The sequence below is a fragment of the Dromaius novaehollandiae genome, chromosome 3 (assembly GCF_036370855.1).
Source record: "Dromaius novaehollandiae isolate bDroNov1 chromosome 3, bDroNov1.hap1, whole genome shotgun sequence".
In the NCBI taxonomy this organism is placed as follows: domain Eukaryota; kingdom Metazoa; phylum Chordata; class Aves; order Casuariiformes; family Dromaiidae; genus Dromaius; species Dromaius novaehollandiae.
Window position 1 is genome coordinate 54,774,827 of NC_088100.1, and position 21,994 is coordinate 54,796,820.

General features: G+C 35.5%; 1 protein-coding gene across 6 annotated transcripts; it reads left to right on the forward strand.

The window, feature by feature from the left end:
- Window positions 1-103: 103 nt before the first annotated feature.
- Window positions 104-21,702, forward strand: KPNA5 (karyopherin subunit alpha 5). 6 transcript variants are annotated; one of them, XM_026123506.2, is made up of 14 exons: window positions 104-317; window positions 2,456-2,589; window positions 4,974-5,075; window positions 5,158-5,257; window positions 6,199-6,293; window positions 7,095-7,226; window positions 8,125-8,213; window positions 9,061-9,160; window positions 10,844-11,007; window positions 12,219-12,297; window positions 13,249-13,374; window positions 14,025-14,152; window positions 15,760-15,938; window positions 17,939-21,702. In XM_026123506.2, the coding sequence occupies exons 1-14, from the start codon at window positions 314-316 to the stop codon at window positions 18,124-18,126; spliced, it is 1,620 nt and encodes a 539-aa protein (XP_025979291.1). In that variant the 5' UTR covers window positions 104-313; the 3' UTR covers window positions 18,127-21,702. The 6 variants fall into 6 exon arrangements, with proteins under 6 accessions (XP_025979291.1, XP_064364981.1, XP_064364980.1 ...); XM_064508911.1 differs by having other exon boundaries at window positions 9,061-9,155; window positions 10,938-11,007; XM_064508910.1 differs by lacking the exon at window positions 104-317 and adding an exon at window positions 786-808.
- Window positions 21,703-21,994: the final 292 nt, after the last annotated feature.

The window sequence follows — 21,994 nt, forward strand, 5'->3', positions numbered from 1 at the left end:
TCGGAAGTACGTCACGCGCCTGCGCGTCTCAGCGCCTGGTACATTCTGGGAACTGTTCTTTTCTTGCAGGGGCTGCTCCTGGGTGGGCGTCGCTCCGGCGCCGTCCTGCGCTCCCCTCCCCCCCGCCCGGCGCGGCCGCGCAGAGCCTGCTGGGAGCGGGGGCCGCCCAGCGGCTGGTGCGGCGCGCGGCGGGGGGGTGTCCGCCATCTTGAGCTGCGATTCGTCGGCGGGTGCCGAGCTCCGGGGCGAAGTGGAGCGGGGTTATCTAGCCGGGGGGCGGCGGTCGACGCGGGTGCTTCTCGACTCCGCTTCAATGGGTAAGAGGAAGGGGGCGCTGGAAGCTGACGGGCAGAAGAAGGAGCTGTTTGCCGGTGGCGGGAGGGGTGCTGCGCCCCTCGCCGTGCGGAGTCCCGGCAAGGCAGGTCTTCTCTGCTTGCCCTGCCCGGACGGCGGCAGCGCGGCGGGAGACTCGGTCTGCGCGGGGCGGCGCCGGGACGGAGTCCTGCCGCGGTGTTCCCTGCCGCCTGCCTCGCCGGTGGGCTGCCTTCCTCCGGCCTGCCTGCCCGCCCCGTTGTCCCGGGGGGGGGGGCGGCTTTTCCACCCCTTTTTAGGGGACGCGGGTGAGATGCTCCCCTCTGGCCGGGGGCGTCCCCGCGCTGGCTCTCGCTGCTTGGCAGCCCGTGCAGGCCCCCTCAGCCCTGCGGGACGGGGCGGCGGCGGCGAGCCTGTGCGGCGCGGCGCTTGAGGAGCCTGGGGCGGCAGGAGGAAAAGTTCTGCTCCTTCTTGCCCTGTAGTCCGGGCACAACAGGTAGGTGCGATACAGGGTGTGCCGTTCGTGGAGGGATTTAGTGTTAAAACAAGTACAGTTTGGCGAAGACGTCTAAAATTCCTTGGTTCTAGATGCAAAAGTTGTGAAGCCTGAACAGATAGGGACTGGCAGTCGTTCTGACCTTATAATACCCATGTAAGGTCTTTGTAGGCATGAGGGTATAATTTGATGAGCTTTCCTTTTAAAAACAACTTTGATGAGCGCTGTCTCCCAGCTGATGCTTCTGTAACTGATTAAGGAGCTGGTGAACTAGATGGGGTTACTTTTAACCCAGCACTGCTGTTTCTTCATTGCTTGGCCTGACAGTTTTATCGGCACAACTGAATTGGCAGGGCCTGAATGATTAGAAAGGTGGGGTGTTCTGGAACTAGTTAGGCCAGTCTTGTCTGAAAAATGCTCTTGTGAAATTGTACCTCGAAAGTCACAATACAATTACAAGAAAATTACTTTGGAGGGTGGCTCAGTTAGCCATGGTCCAGAGATGGCAGTAGTTTACCAGGACTTTCATCAGCCTGACCTGTTGGTGTGAAACAGGCTGCTTGGTCCTCGGGGTGTCTTCTTGATGCCAACCTAAGTCTGCGGACTGATTTCCTTTCATAGCTGCTTATTCAGCAGCCCCTGGTACTGTTATAACAAAGCCTCAGCATCGAAGTTGGTAGAGAACTGCACGCAGCTCAAGGACTGTAGTTCAAATATCCTTATGCCTTGCTTGTTCTTTTGTTTTAAAAGAATTCCAGACAAATGAGAGTTTGCTTAGAGTCCTGAATCATGTTTTTGGCAATTAATTATTTCTCAGATGAAGGTTTCAGTTTCAGCTTTAAAAACAAGCACCATACTATTAAACAAACTTTGTCGGTCAGTTACATTTGATCATTTTGGTGGCAGAATCATGCTGTGTCACTTTTATTTTTCCGGAACCGACATGCCAAAGATGACAGGCAGATACTAATCTTTGTTATACATCAAAAGAACTGATATTAAAATAAATCGATCACTTTTTAAATTTAAAATGGAAAAGGATAGACCAACCTGGGTGCTATTGACCTTTTTTTGCAGATTTTTTTTTCCTTTATATAGATGAGAAAGAAAATGTAAGATAACTTTTAGATCCTATGTTGTGTTTTAGTAGGCATCTTAAAAAACTGAAGAAACAATAAAATAAGATGTTAATTGAAGCAGTAATTATTGCAGGTTTTCTTCTTGTATTTGTTCTTATTTTTTTGATACATTTAATGTGTCTTTTCGAAAAGCAGGAAACAAAGTCCTGTACTTGCTGACAGAATGGCAGACAATTATTCCCTTAAGTCTTAGCTCAAAATTTAGCAATGTAGTGTTCTCGCTTTTTGTGTCTCATAAGACTAGTAACTTAATTTTGTAATAGCTTAAGCTCTTTTAATTAAGTGCCTGATCCGTGAGATGAACTGTAGTTTAATCTGCAGTTTAAAAATGCATATCTAGGAGATGATTTTTCTTTAATTTCTATTTTGCAGACTTTTTGAATGAACTAGGTATTGCTAACAGCTACAGGAGTACATTCTGCTGCTTTATATACTTTTGCAGTAAAAGAGATGGCAGGTTTGTTTTTCAAGACTTGGCCTTTTGGAGTAATTTTTCTTTTTTTAATAGACAACATGGCAAGCCCAGGGAAGGATAATTTCAGAATGAAAAGCTACAAGAATAATGCACTCAATCCCCAAGAAATGCGCAGACGAAGAGAGGAGGAAGGAATCCAGCTTCGGAAACAAAAAAGGGAAGAACAGGTAAGCCTCTCAATAAGATATTTAACTGTTAAGGGTTTGTGAAGTTATATTCAGGTCTGTGAAAGCAGATTACTCTGGAGTAGAACCCAGAGAACCAGGTTAAATATATGCTTTCTGTGCAATCTTGATGAGTGCCAAGCACCTTTTAGTAGGATCATAAAACAAAAAAGTGAACAAAGGTCCCCTTGAGTCATTGGGGAACACCAAGGAGAGATCTGTATCTTAAGGTAAATCCCTAGTCTCAGTTTAAACATGTAAGACTGGAGTGAAAGGAGTGTCTTAATTCAGATAAGGTTTCAAAAACCCTGCATTCTCTTTTAGAGTTTGGGCTGAAGTTGTACTGTTAAAAGTGAGAGGATTATTTTTGTCCTTGAACCTATGCCTTAACTTGCTCAAGAGCTTTTCATAAACTAGGTTAGTACCATGGCTACCAAATGGCAGTCCCTGAACTATTATAAATAGCATTTTCAGTTATTGTCACTGAATTTTTAGTGATGAGAGTACATAGAGTGTTGTGTAATTTTATGGCTGGTGGTAGTCTGTGTTCCCAAAATGTTTTGGAATTCCTTTCCAGGAAAGTAAGGAAAGCAGTTTCTTATTCTCTTTGGTCTAAAGTGGCTGACTCTTGTCTCCCACCACCTAGAGAGTGTCCCAGCCACTGATCCACAGTCTCCTCTGAGGTGGGAATGCTTACCCTTCTCCTGGGAAAGTGGTGCCACTACATGGAAAAGGAATTTAAATTAGTTGGGCCAGAGAGGTAAGAGTAAGAAGTAGTATGGTACTGGAGCACCTGTGAATGGGTTCATCTGAATTTCACTATCTATTGAAAGGTTTGTTTGTGTATTTTTGTAGTAAATTCTCCACAGATAAATTATAAAAATACTGTGTGTTCCTTGTCCCATACTGAGTGTCATTGGACTGAGAATAATGTTGGGTTCTCTTTCTTAATTTGTTGGACTAATGTTTTCAGTTCCTCTCACATTGAGGGAATAAGTTATGCAGAAAAATGAGACTGCTTTTGTGCCATAAAAAGTTAGAACAGGTAGATAGACCATGTTTGTAAACAAAAGCAGTTAACGAGCTTCAACCAAGAGCTTCCATGCTCTTGCTGAGTGCTGGAAAGAATGGCTGATCTTATAAAAGAGGAACATTGTCTCTCCTTCCATTTTTAGGTTTCAGTGGAATTGACTGCAGTTGTTTTGTGTCCAGGATTGTGCTGAATCCGGAAGTTGTGGGTTGAACAAGAGACAGAATGCTTTGTTTTAGGATGCTGTTTGACATGTGGGTAGAAGTAAGCATGGAGTTGCTTAAGCAGTTTTGGCCATGTGCAATAGCAGAAATCTAGGTGTCTAGACAACTTTGAAGACAAAACCTTCAGGATTAAGTAGGCAGTTTCGTTATTATACTTAAGAGGTGAGATTGTAGAAAGGGAATGGATTGAGATTTTAACACTTATTTTTAAAGATATCAACCTAATATTCTTAGACTTGTTAATTATTGCTTGAGCAGGGGGTTTGGACTAGATGATCTCCAGAGGTCCCTTCCAACCTCAACCATTCTGTGATTCTGTGTAATTATAATAGTTGTAAGTGTAGTACTGAATTGAAGGTTAAAAATGTAGGTTTGGTTTCTAGAAGCAAAACAGGCTAACATGAATGTTCTGTTTGTATGCCGGAAGATGAAGAGGTGCTCATTAAGCATATCTATTAAATGCTACAGTTCAGGTATGCATTTAGAGTGTAGGCAGTGCATAAAGCCAATGTTAAACATTCACGATATCCAGAATCACTTTAAAGTTATGTCTTTAGAAAGTTCACCTTGAAGCTACACTGTTTTTTCTCCATCTGTATTAAAATAATGTTTCTGTTTTAATTTTTTTGTAACTGTAAATGTCGTTACCATATAATTATATAAAGAAAGTGCATAGATATTAGGCTTTCTGTGCTGAATGTTAAAGGGAGGAGTGCAGTGTGCAGAAACACAAATACTGCCTCTGTGTTCGTGATTTTAGCTTATGAACTATGTAAAGAAGAAACAGTATGCCACCAGCTACTGTGCTCAGTGCTCAATAAATGCTCAATTGTGAGGGATTAAGCACTAAAAGCAAAAAGATCTGTATTTTGTTTTTCTTACATGTGAAAAATGCATAGATATTTTCGAATTGAAAAGAGCTCATGTGGTTTATCAAGATACAGATGTAGTAGTGTTTTTCTCTTTTATGTTTTTTGGACTTTAATATAGAATTCGATTTGCATAGATAATAGGGTGGTGAGTAGCTGAAACAGTTCAGCTGGCATTGGTGAACACATTTCTTCAAATACATGTCATTGCTACCTGCTCTGTGGTAAGCTTTGACATCTCCCATTAATTTCTTCTTCGTTTAGCTATTTAAACGCCGAAATGTTTCTCTTCCGGGAAATGAAGAATCTATGATAGAAAGTCCAATTCAGGATCCTGATGTCAGCTCTACTGTACCTATTCCAGAGGTAAATACTTTAGAGTGCTTTTAAAATATTATTTGTTCATATGCTTGGTATTAGACATAAGAAATTGTTCTTTGATTTTTAGGAAGAAGTTATTACAGTAGATATGGTGCAGATGATTTTCTCAGATGATCCTGATCAGCAACTCACAGCAACTCAGAAATTCAGAAAATTGCTATCTAAAGGTATGTAAACACTTTCTGGTTCTTTTTCTGCTTTTAGTTCCTTTTATGTCGATATTACAAATTTTAGTCATATGGAATCAGTTAGCTTCTAACTTTGTTCTGCTTTAAAATAGAGCTTGCTGAAGCTTCTAGTTTTGTTTATGTAGAAACAGTGCCAAATCCATTCTGACGTAATGGTGAAACACAAAAAGCTTCATTATTCTAATGTTAAGTCTTTCAGACAAAGTAACAAAAGCAAGGACACTTTGATTAAAGTGTCCAGAGCAATATCTAACTGCACACTAGCGTTACTTACGGTACTTGTTGCACTGTTTGAATTTCTGATCCTAATGCAGTTCTGTATTTTAGGGGAGAAAAATGGTACAGCTGCCAAAGAACGCTTCTAACTTCTTTTTGTTGAGACTGTAAGACATGCAGTCTTATGTTAATGCCAGTATTCATACAATGCAATGTAGTTATTCAGACTTTAGCAATAACACCTCAGAGTTTACAAAACTGAGGAAAAAAACTGTCTGTCAGAGAAACCAAATTAGTCAAGCACCATATTGGACAAAGGTATGCCTGGTCATTTAACATAATATCCCATGATTATTGTTCTTCTGTTGACCTGAATTACTGTTTCAGGGAATAGTGGTTTGTAATGAGTTACTAACATGCCGATGGATAATAGTGTGCAGAACCATTTTATACACGGTAGAGTGTTTACTAAGTTATAGCAGTTCATGGAGATGAACAACAACCTATTCTGAAGTCAAAGTTTAGCTCCTTCATTGGAGATTGAAGTGGTTGAAGGCTAAAAACTATTGTAACAACTTCCCACGTTGATGTTGTGTTATACTGAAAAAGTAATTCAATTGGTCTTTTTTGTTAGACTTATGCAAATATCTTTTTTTTTTTTTTTTTTTTTTTTTTTTTTTTTTTTTTTTTTTTTTATCCCCTAGAACCTAATCCACCTATAGATGAAGTCATCCAAAAACCAGGAGTAGTGCAGAGATTTGTGAAATTTCTAGAAAGGAATGAGAATTACACTCTGCAAGTGAGTCTGGCTGGTACTGGTTTAGTATTTGGAATAGAATTAGAAACCCCCAAAACATCATTAGAAATCATGTGGTTTTTATAATCAAATTTAATTATTTTTAGCCATCAAAGCTATAAATCTTAGTTGTCTAAAATGTCAGTTATCGTCCCAGAAATTGTGTCATGATTCTTCTGAATTTCGTAGTAGTCTGCGGGAGTATGTATTCAGCTGGTCAGATACTTGGATGTGGCAGTCTTTGTTCAAGAGTGTTTCCGAAGTAGTAAATTAAGAGCATCCACACTGATGTGTGAGCCACATCTATTCTGTTTGAGTTCGGGTATAGAGTAGTGCTTCTTTTCAGTTGTAGTCTTACAAAAGAAGGAACAGGCACAGAAAACTGAAAGGCTTGTATAAAACGCTTCCAGAAAATCTTTGAAAAGTTAATAACAAGAGAATAATTAGTTCTCACTGCCTGTGGTAGCCCATGGAATGACATATGGGCCTCGCTTACATTGGTATTGAAAGAGTTGATTTAAACTTAATATAGAGTAACCAGAAGGTGTTTGTACCAGTTAATAGAGATTTGAAATCCGGCTTACAATTAAGGTGGTGCAAACCAAAGCCTAAAAACAACATAGATGCTAACGGTGCTTAAAAAATAAAGATATATTCTGTCAGTGACAATTGTTTTCTTATACAGAAAGTACAGTAATAATGATAATTACATTTTAGTGGAAAGGAAAAAAATTGGAAAATAAACCTCTGCAACTTTCATATGATAGATTACTTTTAATGCTTATGCTTTCTGCTCCTCAACAGTTTGAAGCAGCTTGGGCTTTGACAAATATAGCATCTGGAACTTTTCTACACACCAAAGTAGTAATTGAAACCGGAGCTGTTCCGATTTTTATTAAGTTGCTTAGTTCAGAACATGAAGATGTACAGGAGCAGGTAAGTTTTCTTGGGGCATTTTATAACTACTTAAAATTTATTTGTGAATGTCTTTTTTTCTTTGCCTGGTTAAAGAAGTTCTGAGCCTCATTTGCTTATTAGCCCATTGTTCAGGCTCCAGGAAGTTAAAGCTTCACCTTTGCTAATTTTTTTCCTTTTTTTTTTTTTTTTTTTTTTTTTTTTGGGGGGGGGGGTCCATTTCTTTCAGGTTCCTTTGAACCTATTTTTTATTTCATGTCATTGAATCATTTGAGAAAGTACCTCATTTCTATTGTATTTATAAGTTAACAGAATTAAAAATATAATAGACAGAAAATGATGACTGTGCCTCTTTTTTGTTTGTTTTTTGTTTCTCAAAGTAGTTTTATTTTTTATATCCTTTTGCTCTTCCTTTGTACTATTTTAGTCTTCATTAATGTTTTCCTGAATTTTGTTTTTCAGTGTTTTGGAGAGATGCTGTAATATACTGGCCTGTACTTTAGCATGGTTTTGGAATGCTTAAGAATTTGAATAGTGAAAGTTTCTGATTTAACGCCTTTGAGTCCTCATACATGATTTGCATCTTTGAGCTAGTTTTATTGCAGCATTTATTGAGGAAATGTAACTATTGAAAAGAATATGTATACCTTTTATTGAAAAGCATATGAATCAACGTATTTTTTGTAACACAAGACTTTAGTTAAACATATGACCTCGTGTATGTAATTGACTTTGTATGAGTACACAACAAATGTAATATAGAAATCAATACAGTCGTCTTGGAATTTTATAATCAGAATGATATCGCTAACTTTTTTGACTCCTTCATAATATCTGCTGTTAAAAAAAATATGTAGATTATCTGTAGAAGTTGATATGTAAGCATGTATAATTTCACTTAGATGCTTTACTTTTTTAGGCAGTGTGGGCTCTTGGTAACATTGCTGGTGATAATGCAGAATGCAGAGACTTCGTTTTAAACTGTGGAATATTACCACCCCTCTTGGAGTAAGTATTGTAAGTTAATATTGTAACTGCAGTAGAGAGCTATAGATAACTATAAGCTTCAACCTAGAGTTCTTGTAAAAATAAATACAAGCTTTTTGCTAAGTTGAGAATACTTATTTTTCTTGATCAGATAACTTAAAATGCTTATTATGCTAACTTTATGCTTACCGTAGGGTGTAACGTAGCTTCATCACAAGCGAAAATGAATCCAACCGAAATTTTCTCAAACTGATTATTGCTTAAAATAATTACTTAAAAGGGTTTGTAAAATAGTTTAAAATAATATAGAGCAATGTTGTTACCTTCCTAAGGATTAAAAGGCTTAAAGATTTTGGTCATTTTGGTGTGTATCTGAAAGTGAAACTGATTTTTTTTAAGTTTTGCATCTTCTGCATTCATTAAGCAAAAATAGTATTTTTTTTAAAGATCTTTTAAGTTTTAATATTTTATGGAATCCTATTTTTGCTTTATATAAATATTTTGATTAATTGCATCCTCTGAATAAAAACATGAAAGTGAACTCAAAGGAGGGTTTTATATCCTAGCTGCTTCTGAAGAACCTCAGGAGAGATTAATTGAATGTTTTTCCATACTAGCAATGGTGTACTTTATATGGATATACTTCATTGGGGAATGAGTTGTCCATGCAAAATGACCTATTCAGATTCTGTTTGTTCTAATAATAGTTCACATGTTGCAGATTTTTTAAGAGAAATAAATTGAAAGTAGTACCCAATAATAGTTTGGGGTTTTTTTTCCCCTCGTATAAGGTAGTATTAGTAATAATATACAAGAAAAAAGGCTGTTTATCTTTTTGATAACTCTTTTTTTTGTCTCTCTTTGACAGACTGTTAACAAATTCAAATCGTCTCACAACAACTAGAAATGCCGTCTGGGCTCTCTCAAATCTCTGTAGAGGAAAGAATCCACCTCCAGACTTCAGTAAGGTATAATAAAAAATGTTCATCTTGAGAAATGAGAAAATTGAAGGGAACTAACATATGCAATAACACAATCTTTGTATCTGGGGATTGACTCAATTGTTTTATTTTTTGGATTTTTTTGTTTTATTGTTTTAGTGTTTTAATGTAATCAGTCTTCTCCATCTATTTGTTCTGCACCAAATCATCTATTTTGATACTTGTCAGCAGTAAAATCAAATGAATGTTACAAACTTTAGATTTAAATTAGTTAGCTGCCAATAAGTAGTCCTTCATTGGTGTGAAACAGTGGACAAGTAATACATTGAGCACCAAACCCACTGGGACTGTATTTTTTTTGGATTTGTTTTAGATGTGAGTTATGATTGAAGCTTTTCTTCTGTGAATTTGCGATTGTTTAATAAGATGCAAGCTCACACTGCAGGAATATAATTTCCTTTGCATTTTTCCCTCTGTCAAATAGAATTAAATTGGCCTCTGATTTCTAAGATAGTTTGCCTATATGCTGTCCCCCTTACTTCTTTCTCCAGTACATGGTTATAAAGACAGCAAGACTTGTAGAGACTGATAGAAATAGTAGCCTGTTTTTTCCAGTAATAAATTAATTTCTGGTAACTTTCATGATACTAAAAGACGGAATTGCATGTTAGGTGTTCTGGTAGAAGAGATGGGTTAAAAAGGCAATGAAGATGATTTGAAGAGAATGTACATTTATCTTGAAACTTAAGTCATAGAGTAGTGATTACTGTCATTGCCGCTTTAATTCCAGGGGAGAAGTGAACATAAAAGGGGGAATTTATGACGTCAATTAATTGTTTTGCAATTTCTTTTCCTATGTTACACCATTCAGTAGCATTTCATTCTGATAGTATAAAATTAACAAGGCTCTTTGCTGCTTAAACCATTTTCCCACCACTGGAAAGGATGCTGTGTAGGCAGCTGATAATATATTTGCCCTTTGCAATAGCACTGATCGGACATGTAAAGGAAGCAGAACTGCGTAACAGATGTAAGATAAAGTTTCAAATTCTGCAGAGAACATGACATTGTTCTGTAGTCTGTACAACTGAAACTTGACAGTTTAAGTGGTGTTAAAGGGGCCCATTTTAGTGGGCTCCATCTGTTTGCGTAGAGCTTGAAGAAGATGAAGGCTAGAGACCACAGTTGAAAGAAGAAATGAGAGCACATGTAGCTTTTTTGATTTGGTTAAATAAAATGCTGATTCCTTTTTGTGAATTACTCAGAGTCTTTGCATTAAATTTGCATAGTTTGTAATTGGTTATTACAAATAACTTCCAATACTTTTACAGCGGCAGTAGTGTCAAAAAGAGTGATTACTGTGAATTTCCCTTCTGTCTGGGCACTTCCAAAAAAATGTCAGTAATTCCTGATCATCTGGTTATGCGTAAAAGATTTTTTTTTTCATTTAAGTTGAGCAATTATATACCTAAAATAATATTTCCAAGACAATAGGCTGTAAATCAAAATTTATCCCATTCACAAATTTGAATTGGATATGTAGTTTGATCAGGAAAAATTCCACCCAGGTACTGTCTCATTAATAAGCACATGTGCTTTGGCAATAAATAGTTTTGCACCTTTATACCTTTGAAAAATGTTCTCTGAAACATGGAAAATAGGAAATATCTATATCTAGAAAATATTTATGCAGGTTTTTTTTCCACCTAGGTTGCTCCTTGCTTAAATGTTTTATCAAGACTGTTGTTTAGCAGTGACCCGGATGTATTGGCAGATGCTTGCTGGGCCCTTTCTTACCTTTCAGATGGACCCAATGATAAAATCCAAGCTGTTATTGATTCTGGAGTATGTCGAAGACTGGTAGAGTTGTTGATGTAAGTACTCTCTTCATCAAATAAATGTCTTACGGTATTGTTAGTATTAATGAATTCAAATGGTGTTGAGATCTCCTCCTGCTGTTTTCATATTCTATTTTGTTTTGTTTTGTTTCTTCACCTGAAGTCTGAACTTTCTTTGGTGAGAAGTAATGAACGTGAACTCAGTCTGAAACCTTTTCAGTTACTTGCTAGGTTGCTTTGCTCTTGGGATTTTTTCCTGAGATTAATAGCGAAAAGAGTTTTCTCCAAAGTACTCCTTTTTATTCTTTAAAATTGAATGTAGGATATCATCTACATGTAGAAGTCAAAAGGTGAAGGCTGAAGACCAAGCTTGAATTGTAAATTAATTTCTCAGCTTAACTTTTTTAATGCCAATGCTGCATTTTGTTTCTTTACTAGTAATGCTATTTTCTAGGAGATGAAGTTGAAATATAGGGAGGTCTTGGACAACCAAAGTCCAGAGATGGGTTTCTGCCACTTTTGAACCATTCAAGAACACTCGTTTTATGGCTATTTCCCCAGAAAGAGACTAAATTCCTGTGTTCTTATGGGGACTGCAGAGTAGGTCAGTGATGATGGTTCCCAGCACTGACAGCTGAGCATAGCTCCCTATGAAAAACTCATTTGTGTGACTGTCGGGAGAGGGTAGAATTCCTTTTTCTTCCATAGATGCTTCAAGAAAATTGAGTAGATTTCCCACTGCCTCATTTCCCCCCCACCCCCCATTCAGTAGTTGAATATGGACTTCATATGTTGATTTCTATGGTCCTTCGCTTACAAAGGGGTGAAGTTCCCTTACGAAAGGGGGCTTCTAAGTTTTAGTATACAGCTAATGACATGCCTTTTGTCTGTGTGGCTATTGGATGGTGCAGTTTCCAGATTTGTATTCAGTAGTACTGGGGCTGGGTGAAATGTTGATGTCCTCAGCTTGTAGACTGCATCTACTCTACAGACTGCTGCTCTTCTGCTCTACAGATGCAGATTTTCTTGTTCCATAAAGATGCCTTTTCCTTGAATAAGCAAGCAATTCAGTTGTGGATTTACAGTTGTCAAATTTGGCTAAATGGAGGGAATTTATAAGAAATAATGCAGTGGTTTCTGTAAATAAAAAATTTAGCAACCGAGGTAGACCATTGTTCACTGAAAATGCAAAATTGTAGTGAAATATTTGATAACATCACATGATTTAACATTTGTAATATCTCCAGGCATAATGATTACAAGGTGGTATCCCCTGCATTAAGAGCAGTTGGAAATATTGTTACTGGCGATGATATCCAAACACAGGTAAGACTACTTGATTTATGAAAAATGAATTGGCAGGAAGAAAAGGGGATACAGAATTTTGTAAAAATTAATTGCAACAAAATGTATGTCTGGTGCAGGAGTCCATATACCTCATTGAAAGAGGCTCTGTATAAATCTACTTTGTTTTTTATGCTGTCAGTCTGCCAGTCGGTTTAGACTGTTAAACACTAAATTACTGCAAGAATTAACTTTTTCTTACAGCAACATATGAAGTTAGGGGATTGCTTCATTTCTGTATGGTATTTTGAATGCCGCTTCCCACGAGTTGTGAAAATAATTTTTATTTCTTAATGGAGGCTATATTATCTGTTATTGCTACTTTTTTTTTTAACAGTCTTGAAATGCAGTCAAGTTCTTGCTTTCTGTAAGCGACACCCATACTAGGTTTGTACATGAATTTGTATGTGGTAGTCTTGCTGATTCAGTTTGTCCTAAAGATTTTTTTTAGGCAGCGGAATTGAGTTTCAGACAGATCCTGTTTTGAAGAAAATTGTGTCTAAAAGGCTTACAGAACTAATGTACACAGAAAATAAGGAATTCAGTTAATTACTTATTTTGTCGTGGGCTCTATAGAAGAGGTTTTTGCTAAGGAATTAAATAGGAAACACCTGTGCCTTAAAAAAAAAAAAGTGAACAAAGCAGGTTTAAACTTGTCAGTTATTTAAGATGCCATATTCTAGTGTTAACCAGCCTTATTAAGTCTTGCTGTCCTTAGTCTCCATATCTGAAGTTAACTGAGGGCAGACTCTTTCAAATCATTGTATTGTCTATTCAAACACTGGAGCATTGAGAGCCTTCATGTTATCTATGACATTTTGTATAGTATAAAGCTGCTGCAAAATCTGTTTCTTTTGAGGTCATTTTTAAAGTGCTTTTTTATTTATTTTATTTAATTGCATAAGCAAATTTGCAATTCTCAAATTATTTTAGGTGATTCTAAACTGCTCTGCATTGCCCTGTCTCTTGCACTTGCTGAGTAGTCCCAAGGAATCTATTCGAAAAGAAGCATGCTGGACTGTTTCTAATATTACTGCAGGAAACAGAGCTCAGATTCAGGTAATAGCCTGTATATTAGTAATCTGGGTGGGTTTGTTCTGTTCTTTGTTTTCCTTTTGCAAGCTCACATGATTTTTCCATCACAACGAGGAATAAGTAGATGTTACATTAACTCTGCATTATTTGTTTTAGTCCTGTTTATAATTTTATCTAACTCTTAAATTCTTTGTTAATTCTGAACAAAGATTATAAATAACTTCATAAAATACTCTTTTAAAAAATAGCTGTCATCATTTGTACTAGAGAAGATGATTTGTTTCTACCAAAGGGAGTCAGTTAATTCTTACGGAAGGAATGAAAGGATAACTAAAATATTCTCTTAGATTTAATATCAACACTTGCTGTTTTTTTCCTGTGGTGCACCATCTAATGATAAGTTCACTTGAATTTTGTTATGCTTTGTAGTATCTGTGTTGTGAATGTAATAAGCATTTTTTTTTCTTAAAAGTTGAAAAGAAACATCTTGTACAAACTAGTCCAGTGAAAAGAGGACCATTCTACCGATTCCACCTATTTGGAAATGTTGACTATTATGCTTGTTGCAGAAAATTGGATGGTGTCATGAGTTGTCTTGTGGAAATTATTGTGCTCTTTCCCTATGTATGTTAACTTTATTAATTATCACAAAACCTCCTAATTTCTTCTTCTAGGCTGTTATAGATGCAAATATTTTTCCAATATTGATTGAAATTCTTCAGAAAGCTGAATTTCGCACCCGAAAAGAAGCAGCATGGGCCATAACTAATGCAACGTCAGGAGGAACCCCTGAACAGATTAGGTAATTAGTTTTTACACGTTGCTGATTTCTTTGCCTAAAAATCTTTTCTAAGTTTTTATTTCTGCAATTGAATCCTAACAAACCTAGCAATAAAACCCTAAGCACAACTTTAATTTCTTGAAACTTTGTCTATACAGTGGATAAACATGTAGAAATTAAGAAAAATGAGTAAAAGATATACAGTAAGATTAACAGCAAATTGACAGAAATTACTTTGTTTCAGTGGTATTAATTCTGTGAAAGCTTTAGGCACAACTTCCAGAACTGATGTTAAATTGTCAAACACAGTTTAAATAGTTAATGGATAGTTTCAGTGTTTGAAAATGGAAAATTTGTGCAATGGGACTTTATCTCTTTCTGGAGGAGCTTCAAGAGTTATCTCTTTATTCATGTATTTTAGATTAATTATATTATTGTAAAACATATCAAACTTTTTCTTCAAAATGTAGTTTAATAAAACGTTACTATAAGCAGCTACTTATGTACTGCAAAGACTGGGCATCTTAAATGACTAGAATCAAATACTCTGTAGTTTCTCTGAATGCCATTAGTGTAGTTGTTTGTATTAGTAGTTCATATATGGATTTTCAAATGACAGTATAATATTCAGAAGCCAGAACTGAAAGTGATAAAAGAACTCCTCCAGCATATTTGTGAGGTCTTTTACAACAAGTGCATGTTTGTTTATTGAAAACTTAAATTATCTGGTTTTCTTACAACTGCTAAATGTTATCAGATACAAGGAAAGTTTGTTATTTTAATTGCTTGCATAACTTAACATCTTAAATTTTAGTATATTTAATATAAATTTTAATGCAGGATCTTGGAATAGTAAACATTCATATAATACCATAAATCTAACTTCTCATCACAAAATAGATATTATCTCTTTCATGAACTCTTAGCCCTTTTAATATCCTCAAGGTACTAGTCTCAAACTGCAGGATGCTTTACATCCTTTAATTAACTACATTCAGACAATCTTTTGATGCAGGCAGACTTTACTGTCTTCATTTTACTTGCACAGTAGGAACAAGGACAGAGGTTCTGAGTTCCCAAAGTCCACACAGAATTTTGTACAAAATTGAGAAGAGGAACAAGATACTCGGAATCCTCATATTTCGTTGTATTCATAATTACGTCCTTTTCGATATAGTAGGTGAAACTAATATCTTAATGGGTTGTTAGTACAGACTGTGTTAGTATGGACCACTGTTCTTACCTCTCTGTAACACACTACTTGATATTTTTGCCACTATAAAAATTCTTAGTGCCTGAAAAAAAGAACTTACTACTAACTTTTTTTCCTATACTCAGTCAAACCTATCTGAAAATTGTACATAAAAAGGAGTTGAAAAGATTATTATTTGAAGATTGGCATTTGTAGAATATACATGTTAAATTTTCTCATTAGGATAAATTAGCGTATCTATTCTATTTGAGACTGTTTATTTTTGTTGTTGTGTGTTTTATAAATACTTTGTTTCAGCCACTTTTTTTTTTAACCAAAAGTAAGGATCAATGGTGATAGAATGGCATGTCAGAATAAATGTGCTGAATTATCACCCTTTCCCTCCCACTCCCCCTGTTTTTCTGCTCTTATAAAGGTATTTGGTAGCATTAGGTTGTACCAAGCCTCTTTGTGACCTCCTGACTGTGATGGATTCAAAAATAGTACAGGTGGCTTTAAATGGACTTGAAAATATTCTGCGTCTTGGAGAACAGGAGTCTAAGCAAAATGGAATGGGCATTAATCCCTATTGTGCTCTTATAGAGGAAGCATATGGTAAGAAATTACTTATTGTAAAACTACATACCTAAACTTCCTTATTTTGGGCTGTAAAAACAAAACAATTGTCAACCATTTGTATGAAATTTTTAGCTAAGTTTAGTAGAAGAACTTGTTCTTCAAACATAACTGGACATTACTGGACATTAATCACTGCAAACTGAGTAATGTAACGTGGTGGCAAAACTAGTTAAATGCAGACAACCTTTTTTTTTTTTCTTTTTTTCTTTTTTTTTTTTTGCCTGTGATCAGTTTATGAAATACTCATCTAGAGAAACATTCCCAGAAGCATTTAATACACAGGTATCCCGGTCTATTTTATCATTTAATTCTAAACATATGTTTATTACTTTAATATATACTCCTATCAGATACAGTTTCATTGTTAACAGGGATACAAGATCTTCTAATTTATAAGTTCATTTTAAGTACTAGCTGGACAGGTTTTTTTTTTTTATTCCTGAAGTTAATCATTTCTTAGCATAGTAAATATCAATAATAACAAGAATCCACTTCAGATCATGAAATTAAATAAGTTGTAGTTACTTTTGAAAATAATTTGTTCTTCTCCTTTTAAGACATTTTGAATTAAACCACTTTTAAAAGGCAGAGTATCAAGATTAAAATTATATTTATGAAACTTTATGACTGGATGCTTTTGATTTGGCAAAATTAATGTTAAAACTGAATCTCATTATTTATGGAGGCTCATCTCATAGTTTCTGAAAAGAGTTCTGCAAATAGTTCTGGCTGGCTATATTATATCTGATTAAATGCTACTAACTTTTCTGCAAGTCAGTCATTAAATCTGAATCACTGTTGAGGAGTTACATATCTAAAATCAAGTATGATTCTGTGCGTTGGCAAACCTATTTTACAATCTAACATGGAAGATGAGTAAGTACTAATTGTTTAATGTAACTTAACTATGAACAGACTCAAGGTCTGGGACAGAATTTTAGCTATTGATTGTCTAGAGTCCTTTTGAGAAGGTTGAGTTCACATTCCAAGAGATATTAACACTACTACAGAAATATTAAGGTTGTCACAAAACAGCAAAGGTTCCCATTTCATATTGTGATTGATTGATTGACTTTGGCAGTAGGCTGCTGAAACTGTGGATAGAAGTTAATTTGGGGAAACAGCTGGGCTAGCTGATGGCATCACCTGCATTTGGTTTCTGTAGTGGCCAGAATGGTTCATATGAGCTCTTCCTAATCCAGCTTAAGTGAAAGCTGGTTTATCTTAAACAGCTAAATAAGAGTTCTGAGTTAACCTAACTGACTTTATCAAAAGCAGGATTGGAGACAAGAAGAGAGGAAGCACTTACATGGTGCTCTTATGGCAGAATTGCATATGTGATGTCCTCTAAACTTAGCTTTGAATTTAAATTTGCAAATAGAACTAAAGCTGAAAAAAGATATCAGGCTGCAGCCAGTGATGACCCCATAATAGGGGACAGAATTACTTGAAAGAGTAAAACTGAACTCCTTGTATCAAAAGAAATGAGGATACTAGAAGTTGCTCTAGTAAGCAGTTTTATACTGTCCTGATTCAAAGCAGATTTGCTTTCTCTGTAGACATGGTGTGTTTCTTTATACATATCACAGCTGTTTACTTATCTTTAGTTAATATCCCTTTAATACAGTTCTTAGAATTACAGTTGGAACTGCAAAGCTGCAGGAAATGTAGCCTAAAAATACATAGGTTATGAAATTCAGTAATCTGTCTTAATTAGGAACATTTGGTGCAAAAGAAAATACGTATTAATTTCTGGAAAGAATGGGGAAGGAGGAAAAATAACCTATTTTTTGTGAGGGTCAATGATAGTGAGTGAAATCAGATGGCTTTTGGTTTTTTTTTTTTTTTTTTTTTTTTTTTTTTAATTCAAGAAGTACCACTAAGTTTTCATATTACAACCTGTTTCTCTTTGAATTCATTATTCTGCTAGTCTTCAGAAGCAACTAGATTTTGAAAAAGTTTTGTTTTTAATTTAGGACTTGATAAAATTGAATTTCTTCAGAGACATGAAAACCAAGAGATCTACCAAAAGGCTTTTGAACTCATAGAACATTACTTTGGTGTGGAAGAAGAGGATTCCAGTATTGCACCTCAGGTGGATGAAAGTCAGCAGCAGTTTGTGTTTCAACAGCAGGAGGCTCCAATGGAAGGGTTTCAGCTGTAAAAAAAAAAAAATAAAAATAAAGTGAAGACAAGCATAAAATGTAAATACCTGTAGGGTTTTCTTTTTTTTGTTGTTGTTTTGTTTTTTGTTTTCTTTTTAAGAGATCTCTTCTTTATGGCCAAAGCTAGAAGAAAAGTTGAATATGTTTTTCAGAGATAGATGAAGAAGCAGCCCATGCACTTTTATACATTGTGTTAGATACAGCTGTTCATTTTTGTTTTGTATTTGTTTTTTTCATTATCTCAGATGTACAGAAAATAACTGTGAGTAATCATGTCTACAGTAAAGCATTAAATGTGATTTAACAAGAACTGTTAAGCTAAGACACGGTAGGACTTTAGGTAGAGGTTCTGAATTTCTTATGTAGTCTCAAACTGTGTATCAGCAATACCGTTATTGACAGTTGCATTTTTGGCAGTAGGCTTGACTTGCCCAATCTCTATCAAATCTACCTCTTGTATTGAAGCAAAAACATTGCTTCAGAACTAAGGCATGAAATAAAGATGAGCTTGTAAGAAGCTGAATTGGAATGTGAAAAATATTTATTTAAATTGTGAAACTTTTAGGCATTACTTAACACACTGTTGGAATTTATTTATAAAATATATTTAAAGACATAATAGATATACATATATAATGCTAATTAACTAATATAATATTAAACATATGAAAAAGCTTTTTCTGATGTACACAGGAAGAGGACTATTTCAGAGGCTTTCAGATTGGAATCGGCAGAGAGCTTGCTGGTCATTTGATGCTAGCTCTGTAATTAAAGCTGCTAAATGGCATTAAAAGTCAGCCACAAATACAATACTTTGCTGTGGAAGCAGTTGCTGTAGTTACCACAAGAATGCTGTCATTATGAATGAGAGAGATGGCAATTTGCACAGTTGCAAATACAGGGCAGATGGTTTACAGCTGTCTCCTGTCAAAGTGTGGTAACACTACTTTAGTTTAAGAAACCTTGCAGTGTTTGCCTTTCTAGCAACGGTAGCTTTGTTTAGAGGTAGGTGTTATGTTCTTGACCAAATATGTTACCACCACTTGAATTTTTAAGTTAGCTATCTTGGTTTTCTTTCGGTAAAACAATAGAAATACTGCAGTGAAAAATGGATAGAGAATCGCTCCTTTGCAGTTGAATGAAAAGTTTGTTGTACTGTAAATAGCATTAGGTATGTGGACACCAAACTAACTAGAAGTTATTGTCTTCTAAGCATTTATGTTCTACAATACAGTGTTTGCTGTTAAGCACTAAGACAAATAGGATTCTAATATTTACATTAACCATTTTAAATACAGAAAAATGTGTGCTCTGCTTGGACTTGCAGATTAGTAGTGTTTTTGGCATATTATGTCTCATTTGGAGAAACTAATACTTTGGGTTAATTAAAATGAGGTTTTTCTGTATTTAATGCATTAACACCAAACTTCTGGGTTAAGTGAAATCTTTGACGTGAGAGCATTTCATGCTTTATAAAAGCTGCAATTTAAACTTAAAATTACTCTTCCCATGGCACTGTGCTTGTTACTAAATAATATTTTAATGCACTGAGAAATACAGGTTAAAGTTGATATCATTTATAGTACCATTTTATATTTAGACTTTTTTTAATGTGCAAGTTAAGATTCATAAGGTGTTTCACTTTGTTACAGCAATATATACTATATTGTAATTGAATGTGGGACTTGAAGTGGATTTTTTTTTTTTTTTTTTTTTTTTTTTTAAGATTAATGATCAGTTTTGACTAAGATGTAACTGGGAGGAAAGAAACCTCTTTTGAACTTTTTACTGGAAGTTAGGTATGTTACAAGAAGTGTATATAGGAGTGCTGTTACTTTATGAACACTGAGTAATGAGGTATTTTAGCAAATGACACTTTAAGCCTAGATTTGTACAGCATACAGCAGTTTTAGATAGTGTGATAATACTGAATACAGCTGCCAAATTTTCATATAATGTTAGATGATTGTATTTGTGCCCTTTTTACTCTTATAATTTTAGTTTTTGTATTCTGACGTCCTCCCCCCCCCCCCCCCCCCAATCTGTTCAAAGTACAGGGTAATGATCATGGAAATCTGCCAGGATTGCTAGTAAATACTGAATTTCAATGTTCTTCTAGTGTAGGGAAATTATTCAGGTAACAGGGTATTCCATTGCTTGTAACAAACTTGTTTTGATAATATTACATAACCATCTGTGCCTGCTTTTTATTTGTAGGACCCTGTATACACCGCATTTAGAAGTGTGTCTAAGCCAAATCTTGATTAAAAGACTATAAAAATAGTCTCTTATAAACCATAAGAAATACTATAAAAATCTTGATTGAAAGACTTGAAAATGGAGAGAAGAGGGGACATTTAAAGTATAATACTTGTTTTGAAAGAATGTCTTCAGTTTTGTGGATGTATTATTCTGTATGTCTGAGCAGTTAGTGACTGCACTTTATGCATTTAGATAAACTATGTTTCATGCCTCTGATACATTTATAGCAGTAGTTTAAAGGGAACTAAAATTGACTGACTTTAGTAATGAAAAACATTATTAATCTCAGCACTTGGTTTACCCTAAAATTTGTTAAAAAATAATAATGAAAATACTTTATTAGCTATTCTGTAAAGGATAAATGTACAAGATGGCCTTTCCCATTTTAGCACTGGGTTTACAACAGGTTTTGTGAAAATTGCATACATAATGCGTGTAAAACCGAGGATGATGAGTTGCAGCCAGCTCTGGTCTAGTTATTTGCAGGTAGGGGAGTGAACATGATGATGTTGTTTCCAAACAGATGAAACCATTGGGGGTGGCAGGGAAGGTGAGAAAAGATCTTAAGTTTGGCACTTAATTCAAATACGGAATGTTGAAGTTGCCCCATCAGCTACAAAGTCTGTTTAAAAATACAGTTTGAGGGGCTTTCTTTAATTAAGAGGGTACCATTTATTTTTGCTTATATGTGAATAATAACTAGTTAATCTATGCAACTATGCAAAGCTTACTTTTTTTTAGTTCCCTACTCTGTTACACTGAATCATATCTAATTTTTTTCATCGTTGCACTTTTGTCTGAGGACTGGTTCATACAGCTTTTTAATTTTCTAGTATTTGCTTTAAACGCTGTTGCTAGCAGGAATCAGAAATAGTAATAATGTTGGCACAGACATAAGTTAGCTATAGAAAAGTTTGCAACTGGAAAATATGTATTGTCGGGTCTGTCTGTTAATCTGAAAAGATGCACTATTGTCTTTGCTCCATGGTTCGTTCTCTGTTGGCTTAAATTTCTAAAATTACAAGACTGATGGTTTTTGTAATAGGTCTGTCCACTGTTACGTGAAGTTTTAACTCTGACCTCAAGAGTTCACCGAAATCCGGAATGAGAAATTTCGGTTATTTATAGCATGACATCTTCATGTAATATTGTGAAATTAAAATACCTATATTAACTTCAGATAATAATAGTGCATCTTTAAATCCAGGCCAAAGGCCCATTACTGTAACAAAACACATATGAGTAGTATGCAATATTATGGAATGTTACAACTCCAAATACCATACAGAAACCAATAAAACCTATTTTACAGATGTTTATTGTATTTATTTAGTGCTCTAGTAAGTGTGGCTTCTTAAACTAGAAAACAAAAATGCCATTTTGAATGCAGCATCGAGACAAATGAATTCAAACTGGTTGACGTGTGCATTTTAAGACTTTGCACTGTCACCAGAGAGAGAACTTCTTGAATTGACTTTAAGTAAGTTTTGCAAATATCTAGCCAAACAAGTACTTTCATTGATGATCATAGACCCATCTCCACATCCATGACTGACAACTTCCTTGGGAATTCCCATGAAGTTTATAAGGACGTAAGAATTCGTA